We start from the raw sequence: 21,054 nt of genomic DNA, 5'->3' as shown, positions 1-21,054 counted from the left end.
TATGTGCATTGTTGCAATGCAGGAAATGCAGCAGCTAATTTGTACACAGCAAGCTCCACAAACATCTAATGAAATAAATGACCAGGTAAATTGCTTAACGTGTTTGTTGAGGGATAATTATTTGCTTGAACATTAGGGAATACTCCCTACATTGGGGTCTGAGTTTAATGTCTCATCTGAAAGGTTCCACCTCTGACACCGCAGCACTCCATCAGTACTGCACAGGGGCATCAGCTTAGAATAGTGTTCGCTCAAGTTTCTGGGATGGGGCTTATTCACCAAACTTCTGACTCAGCGGCACATCAAACTAAACTAATTAATTAGTTTAGCTTGATGAGGAGACACATAGGAACTATATGCAAGCCTATTAAACAAAGGTTAAAGGGATAAATGTCAAAAGTTACTGCTCCCAGCCAAATATTTGTCACAATTTTTATTCGTTCATGGGATGGGGGTATCATTGGCTAGGCCAGCATTTATTGCCCTTCTCTCATTTCCTTTGAGAACTGAATGGCTTGCTAGGTCAGTGCAGAGTCAACATTGCTGTGGGTCTGGAGTCACATTAGGTAAAGACAGCAGATTTCCTTCCCGAAAGGGCATCAGTGAACCAGATGGGTTTTTGTGACAATCAACAATGGGTTTATGGTCATCATTAAACTGTTAATTCCAGATTTTTTACTGAATGGTGGGAGTTGAGCCTGGGTGCCCAGACTATTACTCTGGGTCTCTGGAATACTAGTCCAGTGACAATATCACTATGCCACAACCTCTCCCACAAAGTGGGAAGTTTAATTTGAACAGCGCAGAAACTCTAGGATTTATTGTCTTCAATTAAAATGAGTTACAATGCAACTATTTGACTCATTGCAATAAAATGCTTACATAGAAACAAAATTTGTTCATTTTGTTCTAGTTAGAAAAAATTCATTCTTAAAATGATTCATTAAGGAATGTAGGGAATTCAGAGGCATCCCTCCAAATATGAATGGGATGATGGTGCTCCCAAACTTGTACAGAATTACTCAATGCCTCAGACCCACTATCATTGTGACCCCTAAATCTTACCCTACGGCTGACATTGCATGAGCAGAATGCCAGCCTGAATCAGGCTGTAAGCCAAATTGGTGCCCTTATATGAACATGTTGTGATCTGTGACCAATATCAGCTGATGACCAAGCAGAAGAGGAGCCCAAAGGAAGTATGATCCAATTTCCGGGGGCTGGGAGGAAGACAGGAATAGGAGTTGACCATTCCATTCTTGTATCTGTTCCATAATTCAATTAAATCATAGCTGGCCGCAACCTCAAATCCATTTGCCTGCTTTTACCCTATCCTAGAAAAGCTGTCAATTTCAGCCCAGAAAGCTCCACTGTCCCCGAATCTGCAGTCTTTTTTTTTTGGAGAGAATATCAGATTTCTTCAGGTTGTTCTGTGTGTAGGAATGCTTCCTGATTTCAATCATGGAGGCCCTCGTTCTCAGTTTAAACTGCTGCCCTGTTTTTTCGAGTTTGAACCCCACCCCACCAACCAGAGGATGTAGTTCCTCTGTATCTATCCTATATTCAATCCTTCTAACATTTTGAACACATCGATCAGATCACCCCCTCAACCTTTGAACCTCCAAGACAAGTTTCTGCAGCTTGACATTCTAAGTCCTGTGCTTTTTTGCAAGCTTCGCAAAGCAAGTATGGGTCCCTGTGCCTTTGGGTGTCTCCCGCTCCCTCCTCAGATCAGACCTCTCCCCTATGAACATCTCTTCCTCCAGTCCAGAGACCAGCTGGACAATCCAATGACCAGGAAAACCAGGAGAGATGGAAAATGGGTAGTTGATCTGATTTCACCCATTTTATTCTCAACTCCACAGCCAAAATCTACTTCAGTGTTTTTCAGGTTCTGTATTACAGATCCTGCCTGTAACTGAACTAACTCTGATATTGTTAATGAAATGTAAAATTGGAAATGCGAGGAGCACCATAGCAATGTATTTATTAAGGGTTGCCATATTACTTTAGAATCCAATGACCAACAAAATAAATACACATAAATGGCTTTGTAGTTCTATAAATAAAAACAGAAAGTGTTGGAAATACCCAGCAGGTCTGGCAGTGTTTGTGGAGGGAGAAACATAATTAACAATTCAAGTTGAATACGATTCTTCTTCAGAGTTGAAGGAAGTAGAAATGTGATGGGATTTATGCCACTGACATGTAGCTTGGGGGAGGGGTTGGGGTGGGGGTGGGGGGGGGGGTGTGGTGGGAGGGCGGTGGGGGTGGGGGGGAATGGGCAGTGGGGAGGATGGAGAACAAAAGGGATGGTCCGGAATAGGGTCGAAGGCAGGAGAGATTAAATGACAAAGATGTCATGCAACAAAAGATGAAGGGGGCGGTAATGATTGTAGTAAAGAAACAAAGCGTTTCTCCAGAGTGAGTGTGAACTGCAGAATATTGAGCAGCTTTACCCGAAAGCAAAAACATGAGAAACAAGGTTAAGACTGGCATGTGGCAAAAAAAAAAACAATCAAAATGGGGGACAGAGTTCATGGTCTGAAATTGTTGAACTCAATGTTGGCTGTCGAGTGCCCAATCGAAAGGTGAGGTGCTTTTCCTCGAGCTTGTGTTGAGTTTCACTGAAACACTGCAGCAGGATGAGGACAGAAATTCGAGCGCCCAAGCAAGATGGCGAATTAAAATGGCAAGCAACCAGAAGCTCAGGGTCAAGATTGTGGATAGAGCGAACATACGGATTAGGAGCAGGAGGAGGCCACTCAGCCCCACAAGGATGCTTTTTTAAAATTCGTTCATGGGAAGTGGGCATCGCTGGCTAGGCCGGCATTTATTGCCCATCCCTAATTGCCCCTTGAGAAATAGGTGCTGAGCTGCTTTCTTAACCGCTGCAGTCCATCTTGTGTAGATACACCCGAGGTGCCATTGGGGAGTGAGTTCCAGGATTTTGACCCAGCGACAGTGAAGGAAGGGCAATATATTTCCAAATAAGAATGGTGAGTGGCTTGGAGGGGATCTTCCAGTTGGTGATGTTCCCATGTGCCTGCTGCCCTTGTCCTTCCAGATGGTAGTGGTCATGGGTTTGGAAGGTGCTGCCTAGGGAGGCTTGGTGAGTTCCTGTAGTGCCTCTCGTAGGTGATGTACACTGATACCACTGGGCGTCGGTGGTGGGGGGAGTGAATGTTTGTGGATGGGGTGCCAATCAAGTGGATTGCTTTGTCCTGGATGGTGTCAAGCTTCTTCAGTGTTGTTTGAGCTGCACTCATCCAGGCAAGTGAAGAGTTTTCCATCACATTCCTGACTTGTGGCTTGTAGATAGTGGTCAGGCTTAGGGGAGTCAGGAGGGGAGTTACTCCCACAAGAGTCCTAGTCTCTGACCAGCTCTTGTAGCCACAGTATTTATATGGCTAGTCCAGTTTAGTTCCTGATCAATGGTAACCCCCAAGATGTTAATAAGATCATGGCTAATCTGATTTTAACCGCATGTTCCTGCCTACCCTCAATAACCTTTCACCCTCTTGCTTATCAACAATCTACCTACCTCTGCCTTAAAGATATTCAAGGACTCTGCGTGAACCACCTTAGCAAGAGAAAACAAATTCTCACAATCTCTGAGAGAAAAACGTTTTCCTCATCTCTGTCCTAACTGGGAGAGCCTTTATTTTGAAACAATGACCCTGAGTTCTAGATTCTCCCACAAGAGGAAACACCCTTTCCACATTCACCCTGTTAAGTCCCCTCAGGGCCTTAAATGTTTCAATCAAGTTGCTTCTCACTCTTCTGAACTCCAGCAGACACAAGCCTAACCTGTCCAACCTTTCCTCTGAAGACAACCCATCTCTGCCAGGTAATAACCTGGTAGACCTTCTCTGACCTGCTTCTAGTGTATTTACATGTTTCCTTAAATAAGGTGACCAATGCTGCACGCAGCACTCCACATGTGGTCTCACCAATGCCCTGTATAACTGAAGCATACCACCCCCCTAGTCTTGTATACAATTGCCCTTGCAATAAACGGTAACATTCTATTTACATTGCTAATTACTGGCTGCACCAACATACGAACCTTTTGCGATTCATGCACTGGGACACCCAGATCCCTCTGCATCTCAGAGCTCTGCAATCGCTCACCATTTAAATAATATGCCTCTTTGTATTCATCCTGCTAAAATGGACAACCTCAACATTTTCCTACATTATACCCCATTTGCCAGATCTTTGCCCACTCACCTAACCTATCTATGTCCTTTTGTAGCCTCTTTATGTCCTCTGCACAACTTTACTTTCCTTACCTATCTCTGTGTCATCAACAAAATCAACAATGACACTGTTGGTCCTTCATCCAAATCATTTATATAAATTGTTAAGATTGGAGGTCCCAGCATTGATCCCTGTGGCACACCACTCATTACACCTTGCCAACTAGAAACTGACCTGTTTATACCTACTCTGTTTCCTGTTAGCTAGCCAATCTTCTATCCATGCCAATATGCTACCCCCAACACCATGAGCTTTTATTTTCTGCAATAACCTTTGATGAGGCACCTTATCAAACGCCTTCTAGAAATCTAAGTACAGTACATCCCTTATCCACAGAATCTGTTACTTCTTCAAAGAACTCCAATGAATTGGTTAAACATGATTTCCCTTTCACAAAGCCATGCTGAGTCTGCCTGATTACCTTGAATTTATCTAAGTGCCCTGCCATAATGTCTTTAATAATAACTTCTAACATTTTCCCTATAACAGATGTTAAGCTGACTGGCCTGTAGTTTCCGGCTTTCTGTCCATAAGACGATAAGACATAAGAGCAGAAGTAGGCCATTCAGCCCATCAAGTCTGCTCCACCATTCAATGAGATCATGGCTGATCTGATAACCCTCAACTCCACTTTCCTGCCTTTTCCCCATAACCCTTGATTCCTTTACTGATTAAAAATCTGTCTATCTCAGTTGAATCTACTTAATGACCCAGCCTCTACAGCCTTCTGCGGTAAAAAATTCCACAGATTGACTTCCCTCTGAGAGAAGAAATTCCTCCTTATCTCTTTCTTAAATGGGTGACCTCTTACTCTGAGACTGTGGCCCCACATCCTAGGCTCTTCCACAAGGGGAAACAACCTCTCTGCATCTACCTTGTCAAGCCCCCTAAGAATCTTATATGTTTAAATAAGGTCGCCTCTCATCCTTCTAAACTCCAATGAGTACAGGCCCAACCCACTTAACCTCTCCTCATAAGAAAATCCCTCCATACCTGGGATCAACCTAGTGAACCTTCTCTGGACTGCCTTCAATTTCAATATATCTTTAAAAACAAAAAAACTGCGGATGCTGGAAATCCAAAACAAAAACAGAATTACCTGGAAAAACTCAGCAGGTCTGGCAGCATCGGCGGAGAAGAAAAGAGTTGACGTTTCGAGTCCTCATGACCCTTCGACAGAACTTGAGTTCAAGTCCAAGAAAGAGTTGAAATATAAGCTGGTTTAAGGTGTGTGGGGAGGGCGGAGAGAGAGAGAGAGAGAGAGAAGTGGGTGGGGGGGGTGTGGTTGTAGGAACAAACAAGCAGTGATAGAAGCAGATCATCAAAAGATGTCAACAACAATAGAACAAAAGAACACATAGGTGTTAAAGTTGGTGATATTATCTAAACGAATGTGCTAATTAAGAATAGATGGTAGGGCACTCAAGGTATAGCTCTAGTGGGGGTGGGGAGAGCATAAAAGATTTTAAGATATTTAAAAATAATGGAAATAGGTGGAAAAAGAAAAATCTATATAATTTATTGGAAAAAAAAGGAAGGAGGAAACAGAAAGGGGGTGGGGATTGGGGAGGGAGCTCACAACGTAAAGTTGTTGAATTCAGTATTCAGTCCAGAAGGCTGTAAAGTGCCTAGTCGGAAGATGAGGTGTTGTTCCTCCAGTTTGCGTTGGGCTTCACTGGAAGTGAAGTTCCAGTGAAGCCCAATGCAAACTGGAGGAACAACACCTCATCTTCCGACTAGGCACTTTACAGCCTTCTGGATTGAATATTGAATTCAACAACTTTACGTCGTGAGCTCCCTCCCCCATCCCCACCCCCTTTCTGTTTCCCCCTTACTTTTTTTTCCAATAAATTATATAGATTTTTCTTTTCCCACCTATTTCCATTATTTTTAAATATCTTAAAATCTTTTATGCTCTCCCCACCCCCACTAGAGTTATACCTTGAGTGCCCTACCATCTATTCTTAATTATCACATTCGTTTAGATAATATCACCAACTTTAACACCTATGTGTTCTTTTGTTCTATTGTTGTTGACATCTTTTGATGATCTGCTTCTATCACTGCTTGTTTGTCCCTACAACCACACCCCGCCCCCCCACTTCTCTCTCTCTCTCCGCCCCCCCACACACCTTAAACCAGCTTATATTTCAACTCTTTCTTGGACTCGAACTCAAGTTCTGTCGAAGGGTCATGAGGACTCGAAACGTCAACTCAATATATCTTTCCCTAGATAAGGGGACCAAAGCTGTTCACAATATTCTAGGTGTGGTTTAACTAGTGCCTTGTATAGTTTTAGCAAGACTTCCCTATTTTTATACTCCATTCCCTTTGAAATAAAGGCCAACATTCCATTTGCCTCACCAATACCCGCTGAACCTGTATGTTAGCTTTTTGTCATTCATGCACGAGGACTCCCAAATCCATCTGTGCTGCAGTTTTCTACAGTCTTTCTCCATTTAAATAACATTCAGCTCCTCTATTTTTCCTGCCAAAATACATAACCTCACATTTTCCCACATTATATCCCGTCTGCCAAGTTTTTGCCCACTCATTTAACCTGTCTATATCCCTCTGTCGACTCTTTGTGTCATCCTCACCACTTGTCTTCCCACCCATTTTTGTGCTATCCGCAAACTTGGAGATAGTACATTCACTTCCTTCATCCAAGTCATTAATATATCTTGTAAATAATTGTGGCCTCAGTGCTGATCCCTATGGCACTCCACTAGTTACCAGTTACCATCTTGAAAATGCACCCCCTATCCCAAATCTCTATCTTCTATTAGTTAGCCAATCTTCTATCCATGCTAATGTACAATCCCCGACACAATGGGCTCTTATCTTATTTAGTAGCCTGATGTGTGGTACCTTATCAAACGCCTTTTGCAAATCCAAATATATTACATCTACTGGTTCCCCTTTATCTATTCTGCTTTTTCCTTCCTCAAAGATTTCTGTTAAATTTGTTAGGCATGATTTCCCCTTCATGAAGTTATGTTGACTCTGCTTGATTAGATTATGTGTTTCTCAATGTTCTGCTATTATATCCTTTATAATAGACTCCAACATTTTCCCAATGATGGATATTAAGCTAACTGGCCTTTGGTTACCTGTTTTTATCTCCCTCCATTTTTGAATAAGGATGTTACATTGGCAGTTTTCCAATCCTCTGGGACTTTTCCAGAATCTAATGATTCTTGGAAGATGACTACCAGTGCTTCCGCTATCTCTGTAGCTACTTCTTTTAATATCCTAGGGCAGAATTTTGCCCATGATGGGTGGGCGGGCCCCACCACCAGCTCGGTGGCAGGTGGGCAGCCAATCGCCGCTGCCGAAATGGGCCCCGCCGCCATTTTAAGTGGGCTATGCGCTCCCTGTGCGGGGGTGGGGGCGGGATTCCCCCAACTGTCAGATGCCCTCAAGGCGATCGCTGAAAGGCTGGCAAATATAAAACACAGAATAATAAAAAAACTCATTAACATGCCCCCCCCCCCATGTGAAAATGTCACACGCGATGGGACATGTTAATGAAAATAAACAAAAACTTTATTAAACGTTTTTAAAACCACTATCAAACCTCGTCCCGTTGGGCCAGTGCGCTGAGCTGAAGCTCGCACGGCCCCTCAAAATCGGCAACAGTTGGCAAGTTAAAGGCCTTAACGAGGCCTTTTATTAATGGCGAGCGCGCGTCCCGCTACATAGCGCACCCGCCAACCGAAATATCGCGATGCCGCGCATTGATGCCGGGACGCTCACATGACATTTTAAGCGCTGGGGTGCGGGCTCCTCCACCCACACACCAGCCGGAAGATTCTGCCCCTGGGATGCAACCCACCAGGTCCGGGGACTGATCGGCCTTTAGCCCCATTAGTTTCTTTTCCTTTGTACTTTCTCCCCAGTGATAGTAATTGTATTTATTTCCTACCTCCCCCTGACTTTTTCCCCTTGATTGTTTAATATTTTTGGAATGCTATTAGTGTCTCCTACTGAGAAGAGTGATGCAAAATATTTATTCAACTTCTCTGCCGTTACCTGGTTCCCTATTATTATTTCCCCAGCCTCATTCTCTAAGCGGCCGATGATCACTTTGGCCTCTCTCTTCCTTTTTCTATATTTAAAGAAGCTCTTACTGTCTGCTTTTATACAACTTGACAGCTTACCCTCAAAGTATATTTTCTCTCTTTTTTTTTGATCATCTTTTGCTGGTTTTTAAAAACTCCTGCCAATCCTCTAGATTACCACTAATTTTGCCACTCTGTATGTTTTTTTTTTCAATTTGATACTATCCTTAATTTCCTTGGTTAACCATGGTTGTTTTATCCCCTTCCTAGATTCCTTCTTCCTCACTGGGATATATCTTTGTTGTGAGTCATGAACTATTACCTTAACCATCTGCTATTGTTCATCTGTTCTGCTAAATTCCTTTCCCTGTCCACTCAAGCCAACTCTGCCCTCTTTGCTTTGTAATTACCCTTATTTAAGTTTAGCACAGTTGTTTCTGACCCAAGTTTCTCACTCTCAAACTCAATTCTGAATTCTACCATATGATGGTCACTTTTTCCCAGAGGATCTTTTACTCTGAGATAATTTATTAAATCTGCCTCGCTACACATTACCAGATCCAAAATTGCCTGATACTGAATAGACTCTATGGGTTCTTGCTCATGGCTACCTCTGCCTATTTGATTTTCCCAATCTACATGAAGAATAAAGTTACCCATGCTTAATATATTGTCTTTTTGACACGCCCTCACTATCTCCTGATTTATTCTCTGTCCCACAGTATAACTACTATCAGGGGGCCTGTAGACTACTCCCACCAGTGCCTTCTTCCCCTTGTTATTTCTTACTTCCACCCATATAGATTCTATGCCTTCCGATCCAAGATCCTTTTTTGCTGCCGTATTTATTCCATCTTGTACCAACAAAGCTGCCTCACCATCCTTTCCTTCCTGTCTGTCCTCTCGAAAAGTCACATACCCCTGAATGTTTAGTTCCTGGCTTTGATCACCTTGTAACCATGTCTCGGTAATGGCTATAAGGTCATACCCCTGAACCTCTATTTGTGTTGTTAATTCATTTTTTTTTGTTCTGAATACTACATGCTAAGTAAAGAGCCATTAATTTTGCCTTTTTGCCATTTTCACCCCTTTGATCCTATGTGCTCCCATTTTTTCACTTGTACAATCTATCCCTTTCTGTCACACTCTGCAAAATAGCTCCCCTGCAATGTGGCCATATGCTTTTGCTTTGTAAGCCTACATATCCCATCTCCAGAACCATTCCCCCCCCAACCTATTTAGTTTAAAGCTCCTTCTACAGCCCTAGTTATTCGGTTTGCCAGGACAGTGGTCCCAGCACAGTTCAAGTGAAGCCCGTCCCACCGGAACAGCTCCCTTCTACCCCAGTACTGGTGCCAGTGTCCCATGAACTGAAACCCATTCCACCCACCCCAATCTCTGAGCCACGCAATTAACTCCTTGACTTTATTTACCCTATGCCAGTTTGCCCATGGCTCAGGTAGTAATCCTGAGATTATTCCCTTGGAGATTCTGTTTTCTCATTTAGATCCTAACTGTTCAAATTCTTTCAACAGAACCTCCTTTCTAGTCCTGCCAATGTCAATGGTACCAACATGGACAATGACAAATGGATCCCTCCCCTCACACTCCAAGTTCGTCTCCAGCCCTGAGGAAAGGTCCTTAACCCTGGCACTGGACAGGCAACCCAGCCTTTGGGACTCAAGCTCATGGGAAGCAGTGGACAGTATCTATACCCCTAATTATACTCTCCCCTTGCACTACTAGGTTCCTATTTCCTCCCACTACTTGAATGGCTCCCTGTACCATAGTGCCATGGTCCATTCGCTCATGTTCCCCGCTCTCATCCACACAGCTTGCAAAAACCTCACAACTGTTGGATAATTTCAGGGGTCAAAGCTCCTCAAATACTACACCTGTTTCCCTTTACCTGCCTCATCTGCAGTCGCACCCTCTAGTCTCTGATCACAGAAAAATTTGAATGACCTAATCTGAGTGGTGTGACTGCCTCCTGGACCAGTGTCCAGGTAACTTTCCCCCTTCCCTGATGTGGTGCAGTGCTTGCAGCTCAGATTCCAGCTCCTCAACTCAGATCCGAAGTTCCTTGGGCTGCAAACACTTACTACAGATGTGTTGACTCTGGATCACCTTGCTCTCCAGCAGCTCCCACATGCTGCAGCAGCAACACATCACCCGTCCTGTCATCACTGTCATATTTCATTTAATTTATTAATTAATTACTCTAGTATCTCTGCTCTTTACACTTGAATACCCTGCTCTTTAAACTTTATTGTACTTATATTTTATACCATTATCGATCTTATACTTAACAAGCCATTTTTAAGCAAAAGACGGAGAAAAAAAAGACTAGAGACCTAAACACAAACTAAAGACCTTACTTCTACTTTTACTTTAAAGACTAGGAATACTCACCAATCCTACTCACCAATCAGCAGCCTTCCCTGCACTCATGTCACACTGTGGTTCGTGAGGTTATTTCGCCACTGGTCTCACATGAAGTCTCCCCGATCTCCCCGATCTTTTTTAAAACGAACTCTCCCCGCTCTCCTTGATCTTTTTAAAATGAACCCTCCCCACTCTCCGTACTCTTTCTAAAACAAAGTCTCCCCGCTCTCCCTGATCTTTTTAAAATGAAGTCTCCTCGCTCTCTGCGCTCTTTTTTAAATCTGTAACCTCACAGCCCGGCATATCCCCCACTCTACCATTACCATCAAGCCAGGGGATCAACCCTGGTTCAATGAAGAGTGCAGGAGGAGGGCATGCCAGGAGCAGCACCAGGCACACCTAAATGAGGTGACAACCTGGTGAAGCTATAACACAGGACTACCTGCGTTCCAAACAGCTAAGCAGCAAGTGATGGACAGAGCTAAGCGATCCCACAACCAACGACCAGATCGAAGCTCTGCAGCCCTGCCACATCCAGTTGTGAATGGTGGTGGACAATTAAACAGCTCACTGGAGGAGGATGCTCCACAAATATCCCCATCCTCAATGATGGAGGAGCCCAGCACATCAGTGCAAAAGATAAGGCTGAAGCATTTTCTAGAATCTTCAGCCAGAAGTGCCGAGTGGATGATCTGTCTTGGCCTCCTCTGGATGTCCCCAGCATCACAGAGGTCAGTATTGAACCAATTCGATTCACCCCACATGATATCAAATGGCTGAAGTTACTGGATACTGCAAAAGCTATAGGCCCTGACAATATTCTGGCAATAGCACTGATGTCTTGTGCTCCAGAACTTGCCACACCCTTAGCCAAGCTGGTCCAGTGCAGCTACAACACTGGCATCTACCTCGCTGTGTGGAAAATTGCCCAGGTATGTCCTGTACACAAAAACAGGACAAATCCAACCCAGCCAATTACCGCCCCATCAGTCTACTCTTGATCGTCAGTAAAGTAATGGAAGGTCAACAATAGTGCTATCAAGCGGCACTTGCTTAGCGATAAACTGCTCATTGGCACCCAGTTTGGGTTCTGTCAGCTCCTGACCTCATTACAGCCTTGGTTCAAACATGGACAAAACAACTGAACTCGCGAGGTGACTGCTCTTGACATCAAGGCAGCATTTGACCGAATGTGGCGTCAAGGAATCATTGCAAAACAGGAGGCAATGGGAATCAGGGGGAAACTCTCTGCTGGTTGGAGTTATACCTAGCATAAAGATTGTGGTTGTTGGAGGTCAGTCATTTCAGCTCCAGGACATCACTGCAGGAGTCCCTCAGGATAGTGTCCTTGGCCCAACTTTCTTCAGCTGCTTCATCAATGACCTTCTTTCCATCATAAGGTCAGAAGTAGGGATGTTCGCTGATGATTGTGCAATGTTCAGCACCATTCGCGACTCCTCAGATACTGAAGCAGTCTATGTCCAAATGCAGCAAGACCTGGACAATATCCAGGCTTGGGCTGACAAGTGGCAAGTAATATTCACACTTCACAAGTGTCAGGCAATGACCATTTCCAACAAGAGAGAATCCAACCATTGCCCCTTGATGTTCAATGGCATTACCATCACTGAATCCCTCACTGTCAATATCCTGGGGGTTACCATTGACCAGAAACTGAACTGGACTAGCCATATAAATACTGCGGCAACAAGAGCAGGTCAGAGGCTAAGAATAGTGCAACGAGTAACTCACCTCCTTACTCCCAACACCTGTCCACCATCTACAAGGCACAAGTCAGGAGTGTGATGGAATACTCCCCACTTGCCTGGATGAGTGCAGCTGCCACAACACTCAAGAAGCTTGACACCATCCAGGATAAAGCAGCCCACTTGATTGGCACCCCATCCACAAACATTCACTCCCTCCACCACTGACGCGCAGCAGCAGCAGTGTGTACCATCTACAAGATGCACTGCAGGAGTTCACCAAGGCCCTTTTGACAGCACCTTCCAAACCCAAGACACTACCATCTAGAAGGACAAGGGCAGCAGATAGATGGGAACACCACCACTTAGAAGTTCCCCTCCAAGTCACTCACAATCCTGACTTGGAAATATATCGCTGTTCCTTCACTGTCGCTGGGTCAAAATCCTGGAACTCCCTCCCTAACAGCACAGTAGGTGTACTTACACCACAGGGACTGCAGCGGTTCAAGAAGGCAGCTCACCACCACCTTCTCAAGGGCAACTAGGGATGGGCAATAAATGCTGGGCCCAGCCAGCGAAGCCCACAGCCCATGAATGAATTTTAAAAAAACAAGCCAGCCTTTGACCTTGTCATGCTAATGCACGCCTTCAGCACCTAAATGCCTGTGTGCAAAGAATTTAATGACTTCATGTAGCAAAAGAAGAAGTGTGAACCAAAGCACTGTTGCTAATACAACAGATAGAAGCGATTCAGAATGGTTATGTTCATTGCTAACATGATTGAAAGGCATTTGCCTTCAAGTGCATCAGCCGGTTATCCCCTTCATCACTGATCCTGACTGTGTGGTTTCTTTCTTAGGTTTCTGTGTTCAAGATCAGCACTGCTGACTGACTTAAACATCTGTTTTATTTCTCCCTGTAGGTTAATTGCTGAGGGTTAACCTTGCGGTAATAGTTTGTGGCAAGATCACTTAGGCAGAAAAAGGTCACCACCTAACTAAATAGTAAACAGATTTGAAATCATTTTCCCAGTAGTAATTTCTGTCCTCATTACAGCTCTTATTTAGCAAGGATTCCCTGATAGATCTTGGCACACAATATACATTCGGCTGTTTAAAGTTTATTGATTTGGAAAGGTGTGTGTCAACATTAGCTGAGCTTGACAACGTTTTTTTTTCAATGGTGCAATGTGGAGATAACCAATTATGGTGAGCAAAAGGTTTCATCGCCCATACTGGGGCAAGGTCAAAGAATATGAGCAGATGACACGCTAACTCTCTAATCAATATTTTTAGACATTTCTCCTTTAATCGTTACTATCAATTTTCTTCTCAGTTTTATGTCTCATTTTCCTCATGTCAACAGTCACTTCACACTTCACTTTGACGTTAAGCTGCTGCATTATAAATATCGAAGAAACTTCATTATCCCATCTGTAAATGTCTATCATAGATTCTGAGAAGCTACAACACGGGTAGAACCCATTCTGGCTACTGTGTCTCTCCCTGTAGCAGAGAAAAAAGTCACTTGACCCCACTGGTCCAGGCCACGTCCATGTTCCACATGTGGCTTCTGCCTAACCTTACCTTCATCTCACCCGATCAGCAATTAGCTGGGTTGCCAGACATTGATACTATTCCCTAACCTACTCCCTGTTGTGCCAAGTTCCACATTCTAACCCTTCTCTCAGTAAAGAAGCCTCTCCTGAATTGCTCATTGGATTTGATCATGACTATCTTATATTTATGGCCCCAGGGTTGCTATCCTCACAAGTGGAAATACCTTTATTCTCTGCATCCTTCCGCCAGGTTCTACCCAATCAAAGACCTTTATATTTATAAAGGCCCCTCCCAAGTTACCCCTCAGATTTCTCTTTTCTAGCAGAAAGAGCCCCAGCCTGTTCAATCTTGCCGATAGCAATAATCTCTCAGCTGTGGTATCATCCATGTAAATCCTTTTCTCCAGTGCCTCTATCTCCTTCTTATAATATGGAGACTAGAGCTGTACTTGGTACTCCCAAGTGTGGCCTAGCCTAGAATCTAAACAAATTTAATATAGCTTCCCTGAATTTCAGCTTTATCCGCCTGGAAATGGATCCCAGCGCTTGGTTTGCATTGTTTATGGCCTTGTCAACTTGCTATTTTTTAACGATTTCTGTAGCCTTAGATTCCTTTTCTCCTCTGCCTGATTTAAAGTCTTATACAAGGGTAAATTCATCAACTCATGCTCTAAATAGAAGGGGTGAGTTGGAGTTGGAGCCACAGCATTGTAAGTATCAATTCACACTCTCTAGCTTACTCTCCCTTTGAGAGGTTCAAGATTAATGAAATGACCCTATTAACTCTATCACAATATTCATTTGTGATAAAGCAGTCCATGTTTATTTTTATTCATTCATGGGATGAGGCCATCACTGGCAAGGCCAGGACTTATTGTCCATTCCTAATTACCCACAAGATAGAGATGGCTCACCACCTTCTTGAACTGCTGTAGTCCATCTGGTGCAGATATACCTACAATGCTGTTGTGAAAGGAATTCCAGCGTTTTGACTCAATGACAGTGTAGGAACGGCAACCTAGTTCCGAGTCAGGATAGTGTGTGGCTTGGAGGGAATCTTCCAGCTGGCGGTGTTCCCATGCGCCTGCCGCCCTTGTCCTGCAAGGTGGTAGAGGTCTCAGATTTGAAAGGTGCTGTCAAAGGAGCCTTGAAGAGTTGCTGCAGTGCATCTTATAGATAGTACACCCTGCTGCCACTATGCACCATTGATGGCATGTTGAGAGAGCAGTTAATAAAGCATATACTATCTTAGGCTTTATTAGTAGGGGCATTAAGTACAAGAGTAAGGAAGTCATGTTGAAGACAATGGTTAGGCCTCATCTGGAGTACTGCATTCAGTTCTGGGCACCATGCTTAAGGAAGGATGTGAAGGCATGAAGAGAGTACAGGGGAGATTCACAAGAATGATTCCAGGGATAAACAGAATCACAGAATCTTTACAGTGTAGGAGGAGGCCATTTAGCCCATCAAGTCTGAACTGGCTCTCTAAAAGAGCATTGTACCTAGTCCCACTCCCCTGCCTTATCCCCGTAACCTTTCACTTTCTTTCTTTTCAGGTAGCAATCCAACTCCCTTTTGAATACCTCGATTGAACCTGCCTCCAACACCCTCTCAGGAAGATCGTTCCAGACTCCAACCACCCTTTGGGTGAAAAAATCTTTCCTCACATCACTTTTACTCTCTTTACAAATTATTTTGATTATGTGTCCCCTAGTTCTTGATACTCTCTTGAGTGTGAACAGTTTCTCACTATTTACCCTGTCCATACCCCTCAGTTACCTCTATCAAGTCTCCTCTCAGCCTTCTTTTCTCCAAGGGAAACAGTCCCAACCTCTCCAATCTATCCTCATAGCTATAGTTTTTCATCCCTGGAATCATTCTTGTGAATCTCCTCTGTACTCTCTCCAATGCCTTCACATCCTTCCTCAAGTATGGTGCAGTACTCCAGATGAGGCCTAACTGTTGTCTTCAACATGTCTTCCTTACTCTTGTACTCAATTCCCCTATTAATAAAGCCTAAGACACTATATGCTTTATTAACTGCTCTCTCAGCATACCCTGCCATCTTTAGTGACTTATGTACATAAACACTGAGGTCCCTATGTTCCTGCATCTTTAGAGACTCTCCCTTTATTTTATACTGTCTCTCCATTTTCTTCCTGCCAAAATAAATCACCTCACGCTTCTCTGCATTGAACTTCATCTGCCACTTGCCTGCCCAATTCACCAACAAGTCTATGTCCTTTTGAAGTTCAAGACTATCCTTATCACATTTGGCAAAGTTTCCAGTCTTCATATCATCTTCAAATTTTGAAATCATGCCCTGCACACCACAGCGTAGATCATTAATATATACATGGAAGAGCAAGGGTCCCAATACTGATCCCTGGGGAACTCCACAAAGTTGATGGATTGGGTGCCAAGCGGACTGCTTTGTCCTGGATAGTGTCAAGCTTCTTGAGTGTTGGCGGAGCCATACTTATTCAGACAAATCAAGAGTATTCCATCACAGTCCTGACTCGTGCCTTGTGATGGCGGACAGGTTTTGGACAGTCAGGAAGTAAGTTACTCTCCTCAGAATCCTCAACCTTTGAGCTGCTCTTGTAGCCACATAGCCACAGTCTTTATATGGCTGGTCCAATTCACTTTCCGGTCAATGGTAATCCCCAGTTTGTTGATAGTGGGAGGTGTAGCAATGGTAATGTCATTGAATGTCAAGGGGTGATGGTTAGCTTCTCTCTTGTTGGAGATGGCAATTGCCTGGCACTTGTGTGGCACGAATGTTACTTGTCACTTACCATTCCCAAGCCTGACTGTTATCCAGGCCTTGCTGCTTTTGGACATGGACTGCTTCAGTATCTGAGGAGTCACGAATGGTGCTGAACTTTATGCAATCATCAGCAAATGTCCCCACTTCTGACCTTATGATGGAAGGAAGGCCATTGATGAATCAGCTGAAGATTGTTGTGCCTAGGGACTGAGATGATTGGCATCCATCAATCTTCCTGTGTATTCGGTCTGCCAACCAGTGGAGAGCTTTTCCCCTGATTTATATTGACCTCAATTTGGCAAGGGCTCCTTGATGCCACACTCAACCAAATGCTGCCGTGATGTCAAAGACAGTCACACCTGTTGAGTTCAGCTCCTTTGTCCAAGTTTGGATCAAGGCTGCAATGTGGTCAGGAGTGAAGTGGCCTTGGCAGAATCCAAACTGCATATGAGTGAGCAGATTATTGCTAAGCAAGTGCTACTTAATAGCACTGTTGATTACCCCTTCCATCACTTTCCTGACGATCGAGAGTAGACCGATGGGGGAGTAGGTGGATGGATTGGATTTGTCGTGCTTTTTGTGGAGAGGACATACCTGGGCACTTTTTCACATTGTTGGGTAGATGCCAGTGTCATAGCTGTACTGGAACAGCTTGGCTATAGGTGCGGCTAGTTCTGGAGCACAAGTCTTCAGTACTATTGTTGGGATGTTGCCAGGGCCCATAGCCTTTGCAGTATCTAGTCCACATATTGTAAAAGAACTGGTGAGAAGATGAGTAAACTTTTTTTTTAATGACATTTGTTGTTATAATGTACTGCCTGAAAGGACAGCGGAAACAGATTCAAAAGGGAACTTAACTTGAAAAAGAAAACCATTACAGGGTTATGGGGAAAGAGCAGAGGAAGTTGGACTAATTGGAATGCTCTTTCAAGAGCTAGCCCACCCACAATGGGCTGAATGGCCTCCTTTGTGCTGTAACATTCTATCATCCTGAGTCCATTTAAATAATAATTATAGGTGAAATAGTCCAACAGCAATGTGGAGCAGTGGCCAAGAAAGAACTTGCATTTTCATAGCACCTATCATAACCTCTGAGCATATACCAAAGCAATTTACTGCCAATGAGATACATGAAGTGAAGTTGCTGTTTAGGAAACAGGGCGTGGATATTTCTTTCGGAGAGACAGCACAGACACAATGGATCAATTCTGTAAGATTCCATGATTCCATTTATCTCACGCTTGGTATCTTAGAAACGCACGTTAAATAACTAATGAAATTCATTTATCTTTGTGAATTTCTTTAACAGATCCAGAAAGAGTACTACAGGTTATTTAAAAACGTGCCCTGTTGCTTTGAGTGCCTGAGATGAAATGGATTGAGGGAAGGAGACGGAAATTAAATGGAAGAAGATAAAGAGAAGAAAGGGTGCATTTCAGAAGAGCCGCTGGCGATGTTGATTTGTTAAGATTATAATTTATTTAAAGCTTTAAATTTGGGTTGAATGGGGTGGCAGGGCAGAGGAGAGCACTGCTCGCAGAAATTCCTTAGAATCCTTACAACTCAATAGGAACCAATTGAACCTGTTCCCTCTTCCAGCTTCTAAATATCTTTCCATAGCTTAGATTGTTTCTTACCGAAGATGTTTAAACAATGTCTCCATCAAAATGACCGCTCAGAAAGACAGAATGTCATCTTAAATATGTGAAGTAATCACCTACCAGGTCAGTTAATTGTAACTTCCAGGTTTGGGTTTTAATTTTTCCAGGAATGCAGTTCCTCTTCTAATTAAGAAAGGGACAACATGCTGTTCGCATGGAAACATGAAGCTCTGAATCACACAGTTTTTGAGAATGCAACCTGGTAATTAAGAATTAAAACCAGACCTTCTTTCACTTTGCATTAAACAAAGTACACAAGGAATTTCTCCTCTTCCTTCCCGCCATGGCTGTGTGCTTGTTTAAAATCACTCACCAACCTGACTTAGAAATATATCACCGTTCCTTCACTGTCGCTGGGTCAAAATCCTGGAACTCCCTTCCAAACAGCACTGTGGGTGTACCTACACCACAGGGACCTGCAGTGGTTCAAGAAGGCAGCTCACCTTCTCAAGGGCAATTAGGGATGGGCAATAAATGCTGACCCTGCCAGTGAAGCCCACATCCTGTGAATGAATTTTGGAAAAGCAAGGAGAGGAAATGAATTGGATCTTGGTCAATGACTGAAATTAATACAAAGATTGAATGAGGAGAGGTGATGTGTAGAAACCTGTTTCATCATAAAGATGGCACAGACGAAGGCCACTCAGCTTATCACAATCTGTGCCATCTCTTTTACATAAGACTATAAGATAGAGGATAGCAAGTTCTTCATTCTATCAAGTGGTTTGGTGTCCTTCAGCAGTCTGTCACTTAGCTCCAGTCCGGTATTGTCTCCAGGCTGCTAGATTATCCTTATTGCCTAGATTAGTCACACCAGCACAGTGGGAACTCCTTCATCACATGGATTGCAGCAGTTCGGGATGGACAATAATTGGTGGTCTTGCTAGTGATGCCCATATCCCAAATCTGATACTTTAAAAATCTGTTGACAAGGTAATCTCTTGATATTACCCTGCCTGTTACCCTACCAACTTACCACCCATACCTAATCATGGCCAGGTCTCAGCGAGAACTCTTTTTTCTTTAGGTGCCATGAAACTCTTAACTTCTGCCCAAATGAGCAAATAAAACCTCGGTTTCCACCAAAGGGTGACAGCTACAATATCGCTGCACCGAGGTGTGGGTCTCGACTATGACTTTAACTTTGTGCCCTCAACCCATTGATTCAAAGGCAAATGTGTGACTAACTGAGCCAAGCCGGCATGCAGTAGAGAGCCAATGGTATTACAACATGGGTCCGTTTGTGTTGCCTATCCTGAGTCAATTAGCTCATACACCAAGTCGCATGGCATTCCATTGAGTGTGACAATCAGAGCATTGTAGCTATATGCTTCAAACTGTTATTTTAGAGTAATTCCCTCTGAATTTCAATAAAAGAGGTAATGCACTTCAAAACATGTTTTTATATTCATAACCAAATAAAAATTTCATAACTGTTTGACGAGAAACTTGGTGAATATAACACTGGCCTGCTGTTAAATGTTAAACTAATTTATTCCATGGACTTGTAGCTTAACAACATTGTATCCTGTGATTCAACAAAGTCAATCTTCTGAGCAAAGACTCGATCCCAGGCTCTTGGCAATAGAGTTTCAAATAAGGTGAGGGAAAAGGCCATAGAGGTTTGGAAGACGAGATTTTGTTCTAAAGAGCTTCAACTGATTGGTATTTTGGTGAAGGGTTTTTTAATGTAAATATATTTATCTGAAAACAGAGGAACTGTCTGCAAAAAAAGAAATCTGGCTCATTTCCATTTATGCTTTTTAATTAAAGATATTAAATTGCTTTCTTGGGTGATCCATGTAAATATACAACAGCAATAAAACTGTTTTGCATAATTTAATCTTTTCGGCACCAGTGCTGAATTACAGCATTAAAAGACAAATCCAAGTCGCTGATAGTTGCTTTCCAGAACAGCCTTGTTTGGCCAGCTCGGAAACTGGGAATCACTTTGAGCCTATACTGTGGCAGGCTTGTTTTTGATCCTTCACTGTCAGGGGATCAAAATCCCTGATCTCCCTACCTGACAGCCCTGTTGGTGCACCTTCATCAGAATCCAAGATGGCGCCTCACCACCACCTCCTCAGAGCTAGGAAAGGGCAATAAATGCTGGGAGTAAATGCCCAGGGAATAGCCATTCAGGTGAGGTATCCATGGGCCAACAAGAGCCAAGTGGTTCAATTTTGCCAAGGTCATGCTGCCAATGTGAAGCACTGCCAGCTTATGAAATCCTGAGCATGGTACCTGAGGTTTACACCAAAGATGGAGGCCATTTGACACATCTCGTCTGCACCGGCCAACAAGGAGGCATCCAGCCTAATCCCACATTCTGGCTCTTGGTAAATACCCTTATAGGCTATGGCACTTCAAGTCCGTATGATGGTTTCTGCCTGTGACACCCTTTCTAGACCTCCACCACCCTCTGGGTGAAAAAAAATTCCCCTCTGTCATCGGGAAAATGTTAAGAGTCCATTATTAAGAAAGAAATAGCAGGACATTTAGAAAAGATAAACACAATCAAACAGAGTCAACATGGTTTTGTAAAAGGGAAATCATGTTTGACAAATTTGCTCGAGTTCTTTGAGGATATAACAAACAGGGTTGATAAAGGGGAACTGGTAGACATAGTGTATTTGGATTTCCAGAA

At 43.4% G+C, this 21,054-nt stretch overlaps 1 protein-coding gene across 1 annotated transcript in view; it reads left to right on the top strand.

Annotated features, from left to right (window-relative positions):
- Positions 1-20,145, top strand: part of adgrl4 (adhesion G protein-coupled receptor L4) — a 132,879-nt gene extending 112,734 nt beyond the window's left edge. The window contains exon 15 of the mRNA XM_041208878.1: positions 18,056-20,145. Within this exon, the coding sequence (XP_041064812.1) occupies positions 18,056-18,118 (63 nt within the window). The 3' untranslated portion in view covers positions 18,119-20,145. The remainder of the gene's footprint in view (positions 1-18,055) is intronic.
- The last annotated feature ends 909 nt before the right edge of the window (positions 20,146-21,054 follow it).

This window comes from Carcharodon carcharias, chromosome 16 (genome assembly GCF_017639515.1).
Source record: "Carcharodon carcharias isolate sCarCar2 chromosome 16, sCarCar2.pri, whole genome shotgun sequence".
In the NCBI taxonomy this organism is placed as follows: Eukaryota; Metazoa; Chordata; class Chondrichthyes; order Lamniformes; family Lamnidae; genus Carcharodon; species Carcharodon carcharias.
The sequence above is the reverse complement of the archived record's forward strand: the minus strand, read 5'-3'. Positions and strand labels throughout refer to the sequence as shown.